Source organism: Lactuca saligna, chromosome 1 (assembly GCF_052625555.1).
Source record: "Lactuca saligna cultivar CGN05327 chromosome 1, ASM5262555v1, whole genome shotgun sequence".
Lineage (NCBI taxonomy): Eukaryota > Viridiplantae > Streptophyta > Magnoliopsida > Asterales > Asteraceae > Lactuca > Lactuca saligna.
In genome coordinates, this window is record NC_136417.1 from 142522349 (window position 1) to 142534135 (window position 11787).

The 11787-nt window shown below is 35.6% G+C and overlaps 1 protein-coding gene across 1 annotated transcript; it reads right to left on the reverse strand.

The window, feature by feature from the left end:
* Nucleotides 1-1737: 1737 nt before the first annotated feature.
* LOC145012252 (uncharacterized) lies at nucleotides 1738-2061 on the reverse strand. The gene has a single exon (XM_078971050.1). It carries the CDS (start codon nucleotides 2059-2061, stop codon nucleotides 1738-1740), a length of 324 nt encoding a protein of 107 aa, XP_078827176.1.
* Between the last annotated feature and the right edge of the window lie 9726 nt (nucleotides 2062-11787).

The window sequence follows — 11787 nt, forward strand, 5'->3', positions numbered from 1 at the left end:
AATACATTAATAATAATATCTCTTCTCTCTATATAAATCACCCTATCAAGTTGCTATGGTGAAGGCAACCCAAAAGGACCATGCACAATCGGGTCAAGTACTTACCAAATATAGTTATAGCCTTAGAAACTAATCCAACCAAAATAACATCAAACTTAGATACAGGATTATTTGACTCAAATGTTTCAGCTTCATGCTCCCCCTAAACTACTAATGTATCTGCACTTAAGGTAGAAACATTAGTATGCAAACTCTCATTATTAAACTATATTGCCTGCTCAGAAGCTGACTTTCCATATACCATGTGAGGTTCTCTATCAATTTATTCTTGAGACAAGGGAATAGCAGTGTAGTTATGATTGAAGGGATGATGGATACTCTCAAATCCTAAGCCAATTTTTATTTGATTCCCATGAGTGATATATCTCCAGTGCATTTGTCCCTCAATCATTTTTGCAATTATTTCACTTGACCCATCATATTTTCTAAAATTAAATTTAGCATTTTCAAAACGTGTTTTTAATGAGTCAAGTTCAATGGATACAACTTCAAATTTTCGTTTGAGATGATCATAATTCTCGCATTTGTTGTTGTAGTCTTCTTCCAATTTCCTGAAATCCTTTATTTTATTTTCTAGTTGAGTTTTTAAGGGCTTTTGGTTTTTCCTAAGGGTGTATCCCTCATATTTCAGGTCCTCATTCTCTCTCTTAATTAATTCTATTGATTCTCGCAACTATCTAATAGTTTTAGAAAAAGATGAAGAACAACCAGATTCACTTACCTCAGGCTTGGATGGCTCAGAAGTAGTCTGTACCATAAAGGAAAACTGAAGGTTCATCATTTCTTCTTCGGGATCTGCCTCCATCTCTTTCTCGTTGCAATCCTTGATCTGGGCCAGAAAGGTATTTTCAGGTCCTAAAATATTCAGGGCTTGAATTTGATCTTCCCAATCAAATGATTGGGCCACCATTGCCAGATTCTGTGTTTGGTTGGTAGATGAGGATCCCTTGTTGTTGATGTGGACATAGGTAACTGGCACCACTGTTCAATCGATATTTTCCCTTTTGTTGGGCTTTGGACACTCTCTAGCAAAATGCCCTGGCTCATGGCAATTGTAGCAGCGAAGTTTTCCTTTGTTAAACCCAACCTTTTTGTTAGAATTTACACTCTAGTTCTTTTTACCAGTTTTCTTGGAAAACTGCTTTGCCCTGAATACAGTGATAGCCATTTTCCAGGTTATGTCCATCTCTTCTATATCTTCAGTATGAATTTGATCAAGATCGGCAAACGAAATTTGTGGAGAGAGTTCTCCAGCCATGAAAGCATTATAGCAGTTTACCAAGCCTGTAGCTAGAGCCATGTTTTCTTCCTTTTCATTCATCTGAGAGCTGAAAACATGAGACTGAGAAGGTACAACATTTGATGATCCAACATTGAGATTAGCTTCCTGAGGCATGATCTGAGGTTGAGAGAATTGAACTTGTTGAATTAAAAGAGGAACATAGGATTTAGGTTGAATTGATTGATGAGTCACGAAAGGTTGAACTTGTGGAACATGTGTAGTTGGGGAAACTTGAGAAGCTTGTGCACCTGTGAAGCTTGAAAAAGCATTATTGTTTGAGTTTTGGATCCCTAGATTTGCAATGGAATAAGAATTAACAAGATTAATCTCCCTCTGCATGTCATCAAGATCACAGGCCTTGATTATAGCCATTGTTTCTGCCAAACTTAGCCTGTTTAAGTCTTTTGTTTTTCAATCACTGAGACATTCATGTCCCAGGATTTTGGAAGGGAGTTTAACAATTTCTTGTTGATTTCGGATCTTGTCACGGAAACACCTGCAGAACTCATTTCTGTAGTAAGAGTAATGAACCTTTGGAGCTGATTCTCAAGAATTTCGCCCAGCACATAGTTGAACATGTTGAACTTTTGTCGAACTATATCCTGACGACTTTGCTTCATATCCTCATTTCCTTCATAGACTTCAATAAGAGCATCCCAAAGTGCCTTCGCAAATATATACTCACGGAAACCCTGAGCCTTTTCTGGAGATAATGCCATTGTAAGCGTAGCAAGGGCTTTTTCTTGTTCTTCAATTCTCTCAAAATCCTCATCCGTATAATTTTCAATTTGTTTGTCAACAATTACTTTATCCACCACTGTAGTGATTTGAATTGGTCCTATATATATTGTGCCAAATCTTGAAGTCTTTCATTTTAATATACTTTTCAATTCGGTATTTCCATTCTGGAAAACCTTCAGCATTCAAGAGTCGAGGAATCCAGACGTTGTTCCCATGATGGAGTTAAGTTCTTGATGTATTGTCATGTTTTGAGATTCCATTGTGACAAACTTTACTGAATGCGACTGCACACAAAATTTCACTAAACCGCACACGCAACTTCTATTGGGTTATGAGCAATCTAACACTCCTAAGTGTACATGCAACCCTAAATACCTTGGATCTATGTTTTCTCTATTATACATGCAAATATCAACTTTCCAAGGTATTGTACTATTCTAGCATACAAAACTTTGAATAACACAAGTTAGAATAACATACCTTTTGTTGGTGCTTGTCTTCATGAAGCTAGAGTGCCTAGTGCCCCAAGTGTGACACCTCAAATGGTTCACACAACACCATAAGCACTTGGAATAACTTAGAGAGAAATTAGAACACTTCATGAAATCGTTTTTCCCACACCCTCACACATAGTGTCGATTTCTTGAGCCATGGGTTTCTTTTATATGGTGGCTATTAGGGTTACACCATGTAACTCATGACTTTACCCATTCCTTATGCTCCATGGATTTTAACCTCCATGGACTTCGTCCAACATAAGGAATATTGGATCACAAACCCACACATATAAGTATGAATGATTTACACAATCAACCCATATATTTAATTAGTCTCCTTTTGATCACTTAATTAATTCCAAATTAATTCTTGATCAATACTAATTAAATAACCTTATTAATATATTAGAACTTATAATATATTAATAAACCTTAAGTGTTATTTCTCTCATTTTAGTCTATCCAAGTGCATGATGCCATGCAACCCAAATGGACCATGCCGGGTCGGGTCAAGTCTTACCAATTATAGTTATGGACTTAGACATTAATCCAACAACTTCAACCGCACACTAAGCAACACACTCATTATCACATGAACTGTAACCGCACACACTCGCCAACAAATCCAACCGTACACTCTTAACAGCACACTCAATTTAACAATAAACCCAACCGCACACTCTTAACAGCACACAATTTAAATGCAGCCGCACACACCTTAATCAACACACTCAACCGCATACACTTGGCAGCACACCTTCAATCAGTGAAGTGCACACCTTCAAATAGTGAACCACACTCCTTCAAATAGTGAACCGCACTCCTTCAAATAGTGAACCGCACTCCTTCAAATAGTGAACCACACACCTTCAAATATAAGATATTATCGTCTCATGATTCACTCGTGATAAAATCCATGAAGTGAATCCAAATGAGCGTGGGTTGAATCCAATACTCAGCCCTTATGAGTACTCATGAATGTTGTAGCAACTATTGCATTGTCTAAAGCACTTTAGACAAATCATACAAGCCAAATTCATGACAGTCTTGATTCATATCTACTTCCAACATATGACCGACTGTGGATGGTTTGAATAACTTGGTCATTCGGGAGAATGACCTAGTTATTCTGGAAGTCAAAACATGCAAAGTGAAACACAAAATAATACTAGTCCTATATGGCCTCAACACTTGAGGGTAAATAAAACACCTTTTATCTATGCACCATATTTATCACTCATTATTCATGTTTCGATTAATCAACTTAATACTTGAATTGAAACAGTAGTGATGCCATGCTCCAAGCATGCATACTATGTTTCTCTAAACAATAGCTATGCCATATTCCAAGTATGCACACTATGTTTACATATGGTCATCTCTTTGTGAAATGTATATCAATTGAACATGACTTCTATGATTCTCATTTCACAATCCCAATCCTTATTGTAAATGTAAGAATACCAAGTTCTTGTCATTTACCGTAATCTATGCAATGATCCGCTTGTAATGATATTCACACAAGTCACAAAGACTTGGCAACAAACATTACAAAGTATTCCAATGGAAAGCAATTCCATGGAGATGAAGTCTCAAATTCAAAGTACATTCCTTTGAACATCCTTCTTTGCATAGATTCAAAGAATAACTTCCACCTATGGAAACAATTCCATATTCCCATCTTGACCATCACTTTTGAACAAGAGTTGCCTCTTTCCAAAATATGTCAATAAGATCCTTACTCTATACTTCCAATTGTCCACGAGTAACCAAACTTTGGAAAACCCCAAATTGTTCTCAACAATTTCTTAATCATCTTAGTCATATCCAATTCTAATCCCTTTTCCCTTCTTAACGCCCTAAGCATTAGGAAAATTTAGAATGGATGAATATTCTAACACATGCAATCGATCCTATATCCGAAGCATATGGGATACGATTCATGCTGTAATATTTTTATTTGCCATGTTCTCATAATTCGAACTATGAAGAGGGATTCCGTAATCATAATCGAATTTTGAGAAAGCAACATATATATAAATTCCTTATGCTGAACCATTTCAAAATAACATTCATATATATTCTTGAGTAAAGTTGATTAAAATCTCAATCTAAGCTTGTAGAATTGAAATGAAGTATAAATTTCTCTCCCTTAATTATAGTAAAACAACTTTTTCAAAGCGAGTTGAAACTTTTTGTTTTCTATAATTAACATTGCTAACTTTCAACATAATCATTATGCTCCCACTAGCATAATGATTATTATCTAACTAGCATAACACTTTTATGCTCCCACTAGCTTTGACATGTACCTAGAAATTAGTCAGATTTCTGATACTAGATTGCCTTGATAAGACTTTATCAAATCATACACCTGGAGTCTAAACCCTTCCTTAGATAGCTCACATGTGAGTCTAAACCTTTGCCATTCTAATTAGTTAGTGTGCCGGTTAACTACACACACTCCACTAACGACATGAGAATGCAAACTTCACACTTGCTATCCACTTAAATCTACTTAGTGAAAGAGTTTCCTCACTATCATTTTCATGAATCGGAGAGAAACCTTATGACACTTAGATTTAATGGTGTATGTGTTCTTATCCATGTGAATTGTCAAAACCATAGTCACAAGACAAGGATAATGACAAATCCAAACTCATATAGACTGAACTCAATCTAATTTCTTGCCACCTGGCAGCTCAAGGGCCTGCCATTGCTTCCAAGTTGTTATGCAACCAGTTGAGAACTCTTAGAACTCCAATGCAAAACCAACTTTAACTGGAATGGGCACAGAATATGTCAACACGATAGGTTACAAACCTCAAGTCGTGGTCTGATGATTAACAAAAACTCTTGATTAGTTCATGAATCTATCTTAAGATTCTTTTAAGACTCCCACTGACCTCTTGACATATAAGATTCTCTATGTCAAGACCCATTCCTTGACAAAAAACCGAATATTCAAGAGTTAGTGCAGATTCTTATCGAGTTAAACACTTCTCACAATTGGTCTTAGTTGGTCTTTGTTTTATCCAAAACATCACAACTTACCAATTTCAAATGTACAGGAGTAAGAACACATTTTACTCTACATTTAACAAGTGTTATAAACCTTTCTTAAGATTATGTCACTCAAGGCTTAATCTTGGAGTATGACTCTAAGATTTAATTTTGGAAAGAAGTATAATTTATCTTTTGATCTAACCATTTCAACAATTCACGATTCCTCTCCTTAGTCAAACAAAATGAACTAAGGTGTCCTCAGAAGATCAATTTTGACATGGTTTCATAATCACTAAGATAATCATAACACAAAATACACAAGTACTCTCCAATCTCTTCAGATTGGAGAAACTTTTATCTTTCTGCCTTATTTGATTCTTCTTTTTCATTCTGCCATACATTGAAACTTTTCCAATGTTTCAGAATTACACTTCAACTTGTAAGCATAATCATATTTACTAAACTTTAGTAAATCTTATCAAACTTTGTGGTGGACCTGACCAGCACACAACCAAGTGTACCCAATCCCTTAGTCCTTCACTTGACTCACATGCGAATGTGAACAAGGAATTAGTCTTAATTTACCAAAGATGAAAATTCTCATTCATCACACAATACAACTTGCATGATACCAAGTTTCTATCCAACTGAAACTTGGGTGATGAGAATCTATCCTTATTTGGTAAAATATGACACTACCACAAATGAAAGAATCAAATTCATTTCCTATATTGCTTATCAATGGAAACATATAATCAACAATTTTTCACAAATGTCATTGTAAGGATACTTAAAATAAATAAAATCAAAAACATTTTCCTTTTATTTTAAAACTTTGCGGAAAAATTTATCCTTACAATCCATATGGAAAACTTGTAGTTATTTATTCCTAATCAATATATCATAACTCTTAAGTAACAGCTCAAAATTCTGATCACCGAACCATGCGATCGATATCCATCTTCGCGATCGGAATCAACATATACTTCCTTTAAGTTTCTTCACTTTTTCTTTGATTCTTAAAACATCAACATGTGACCTCGTCACATTATGCAAATAGAATCTCAGAATAGAAACTTAATAGAGTTAGACAATGGACTTTACCTGAAGTAGAGTTAAACCTATTGACTTTACCATCCTTAAGATGTTTCAGGTAAATTTAACAGCTTCGCAACCAAAATCTTTCCTTTGGCAACAGAATCATATGGACTCTTTGGAAACGTACATGGAACTATCACAGACTTAACCTTTCTCTTTACCATTTGGTCAACCGAGTTGACTATGGCCAATCCCTTTCCATTGGGAAGAGAAAGTTTTTCCTGGACCTCCAATGTCACCATTTTCAATGTCCAAATAGGTTTGGAAAGTAGATCTTCCAATCCAATTTGCTTTACTAATGATCCAAATCATTGCTGATTAAGCATCATCGAGCAAATAGGTAAGATCATTAAGGGTCTTGTCGCGACCTGTCATCAGGGAGTGACTGAAGAACCAAGTCAGCAGCCAGCTACCTCGAGACTTCGACACTCGACTCTCCCGACTTTTCAATATGTGGCTTAATCCCCAAGATCTAAGCACATATAAACTTTGCTTTCCAATAGGGATTGAGTGACTTAGAACTTATCAAGTCTTAAAACTTGTGGGATAGGGAGATTTATTGGAGGAGGTGGATTAAGTGAAGTATGATTTCTGGTCCCACAAATGCCCAACAAAGGGATTGATCTTTCACCTTCATTGCCATTTGGGATATCATCTTCATTAGGAAGCTTGTTCCTAAAGATCTGGGAAGACCATAACTGTCTAAACTAGACATCTATAATGGGAGAAATTCAAGTTAGTTGATTTAAAATCCTTAATACAACACCCAATATGAAGTATTAAGGCTAGGACCCAATAACGTATTTATAACTGGAAGAGGGATACCGTAATCCAAGTTATAAAATAGTTAAAGGTAGGAAAATGACGATTTACCAATTTCCACCATGAAAACGAAATATTTTATTATTAGGTTTTACTGGTTTTGAAACTCCTAGATCTTTTAAGATACATTGAACTTTTCAATGGCATGTTTGAATCTCGATTGTGCCCTTTCAAATTTGTGACTGGAATGCCGAGGATCACAAACCAGGTGTGAATAACCATACAAATTGGCTTGGTACCCTTAACAATATTATCTAATCGATGTGTCGGTTAACCACACACGCTCCACCGATCTGTAATAAAGTCAAGTTACCCTTTACCACTCTTACTAGTCCATGTTAGTGTGCCAGTTAACCACACACACTCCACTAACGACTTGGTAAGGTACAAAGTGTAATTTTATGGGCTAGCACCTTTTCACATTTTCCTAAGTAACTAAGATTGGGAATTTATAAGTGTTTAGTTACTTTGTATTTTTCATTATACTTTTAATGAAGGGAGAATTATAGTCCATTCCTACCCGTTCGGCTAACGACCCTCCACCAGTCAAGGAAGCGGTGGGTGAGAGTGGACACCCATTAAACTGCCATTTTATAGGCAGTAACCTTATACCCCCCTTATAGACTAGCTTCGTGAATGAGGCCTACTAACGGTAAGATTGACTTCCTCTTATACATATCTATATAATTAAAATTATAATAATAGTATAAGGGTTGAATTTTAAACTTTTTAAAATTTCAATGTTCAATTTGGAATTAAAGTATACATGAGGAGTAACTTTTCAAATTCCAAAACTTGAGGGCAAGTTTTGAAACTATTTCAAGACTCTTTAAATCATAACTTATGAGTTTAATGGTTCATTAAAATGAAGACTCTTCATTTTAATGTAACCCTTTATTCTTTAAAAAACACTTTAAAGAAGTGTCTCTTCAACATCCATAACTTGAGGACAAGTTATGGAGTCATTAAAGTATTTAATGGAAAACACTTTTACATTTTATGTAACCTACAAAACTTTTATGAGTTTTTAATATTCATAAATATGACTTTTCACATAACTTGAAGACAAGTTACAAAAACATATTTTATGAACTTCTTTTAGACTAATATGGATTGAAAACAATTAAAACATAATTTTTCATTATCAATCTAAACTAACTCATAAATCAAGGAAACATAAAATTCTTGAAAATTCATAACTTGAGGACAAGTTATGAACTCCATACAATTTTTCAACAAGATCATGAATTATATCAACAAACAATTTGCACACAATTCCTATGATCTAGCAAAACTCATAAGCATGATTATTCATAATCAACAATTTTCAAGAATAACATGAACACATATAAACTTGAAATTTTTATTATAGCATTGAAATTGGTTTAACATAACCATTACCACATTCAAAACAAGTTTTATAAGCCCAAAACAGACAAAGGTAATGATTCTAGACCAATTCCAGCACCAAAACTCGAAAATATGATGTCTGGGGGTCCAACTCGTCGAGTGCACGAACAAACTCGGCGAGTTGGATGCATTTTGCCTTGGACTCGTCGAGTCCCTTCATGGACTCGGCGAGTCTGCTGGGCAGACAGCACCAAAAGTCGATTTTTAAGCAGTTTAAGCAAGTACAACAAGAAAACAAGCCTTGGCTCTAATACCACTGTTGGGTTTTGAGCAATCTAACACTCTTAAGTGTACATGTGACCCTAAATACCTTGGATCTATGTTTTCTCTATTATACATGCAAATATCAACTTTCCAAGGTATTGTACTATTCTAGCATACAAAACTTTGAATAACACAAGTTAGAATAACATACCTTTTGTTGGTGCTTGTCTTCATGAAGCTTGAGTGCCTAGTGCCCCAAGTGTGACACCTCAAATGGTTCACACAACACCATAATCACTTGGAATAACTTAGAGAGAAATTAGAACACTTCATGAAATCGTTTTGCCCTCACCCTCACACATAGTGTCAATTACTTGAGCCATGGGTTTCTTTTATATGGTGGCTATTAGGGTTACAGCATGTAACTCATGACTTTACCCACTCCTTATGCTCCATGGATTTTAACCTCCATGGAGTATCCATGGGTCACCCCATGGACTTCGTCCAACATAAGGAATCTTGGATCACAAGCCCACACATATAAGTATGAATGATTTACACAATCAACCCATAGATTTAATTAGTCTCCTTTTGGTCACTTAATTAATTCCAAATTAATTCTTGATCAATACTAATTAAATAACCTTATTAATATATTAGAACTTATAATATATTAATAAACCTTAAGTGTTATTTCTCTCATTTTAGTCTATCCAAGTGCATGATGCCATGCAACCCAAATGGACCATGCCAGGTCGGGTCAAGTCTTACCAATTATAGTTATGGACTTAGACATTAATCCAACAACTTCAACCGCACACTAAGCAACACACTCAATATCACACGAACTGTAACCGCACACACTCGCCAACAAATCCAACCGTACACTCTTAACAGCACACGCAATTTAACAATAAACCCAGCTGCACACTCTTAACAGCACACAATTTAAATGCAGCTGCACACACCTTAATCAACACACTCAACCGCATACACTTGGCAGCACACCTTCAATCAGTGAACCACACACCTTCAAATAGTGTACCGCACTCCTTCAAATAGTGAACCGCACACCTTCAAACAGTGAACCGCACTCCTCCAAACAGTGAACCTTGCACCTTCAAACAGTGAGCCGCACTCCTTCAAATAGTGAACCGCACACCCTCAAACAGTGAAATATTTCAACCTCACACTATAAAATTCTTCAATTGATACCAAATTGGCTCTGATACCAATTGTTAGTCCCCTAACTATAGATCCAATTCAGTAAGCAATGAAGCAAATAGCAATCAAAATTAAGTGTAGAAGGAGTAGAAGAAAGATAACATCAATCATGCACACATCTATATCATAAATGTCAAGTACACAATGAGAAGTACACACACTGCACTGTTCAGCAACAAGTACAATCTGACACAACTCATCTCCTATATATAGTATCCCCAGCAACACACGGGTGTGTAGCCATACAAGCGTGTGCGGCCGAACACACTGTGTGCGGCCACACACACGTATGAGGCTACACACATAAATCAAGTTTAACCAAAACACTGCATTACATACACTTTCGCCCTAATCAGATCTATACAAAATTAATGCCTATCTCAAACCACAATATTATAGACTATCAATCTCCCCCTTGGTTTATAACTTTCTTTTCTAATTGGCCCAACAAACCCCCCTTAAAAAGTAGCTGGCTTTTTCTTGTTAATCTACTTTGGGAGCTTGGCTTCAACATTAATCTTCAAATTTCTTCACAACATCAAGATGAACATATGAATCTTCAATAAATGAATTCATCTTGAGCAGTTGGGATTTCTGTAGAATTTGACATTGAACACACATCGAGTGAGGATACTTCTTGTAGAGATTCATGAAAGATTGCGCTTTCAGCTTGAGAATCTTCAGAGAGAATAGAGAGAATGAATCTTCTGGATCACTTGCACAGGTTTATAGATAGCAACAAATTGATTGTGGAGGCTTCTATGCAATCTGTCACATAATCTTCAAGTACACCTTCAGCATGCTTATGGGGTTTACAGATTAAATGTTGAAACAATAATCTTCATTTCTTGCTCCTTCGAAGGAAAATTCTTCGATGCTCACGGATGAAGCTTTGGCTCAAAAATCTCGATACAGTGTCCACGAGTCTCATCTACGCTTGAAATCATTTTTCAAGACAAAACAAAACTAAAAGAAAAATTAGCACACAAAAAATATTTTTGGATTTTTGGTATTTTCTAAAAAAAATAAAACAGAAATAACACTATATATATACTTTTTGATTTTTAATTTTCTATTTTTTATTTGATTTTTGAATTTTTCTGATTTTTGTTTTATTTTTGAATATTTTTTTTAATTCTCCCCCTAAATTTGTGCATAGAGGAAAACTATGAACAAATTTAACAAAAACAAAAATATTTGGGATCAAAGTTGTTAGACAGTCTTAATCCGTTTGTCAATTCCTTCCCTTTCTTGAATAGATCTGGTCGATCGCCAGTATTGTGATCCACTTAAACACGAAAAATTGTGACAACTTTTGGACATTCTATAAGTGACAAGACAAGTTTATCCTATGTCACACCCCGAAAATCAAAGGCGGAAACATTTCCGGGGTGGACTACCACGTTGTGTATCAAATCCAATGTACATAGTAATCACAGTAAA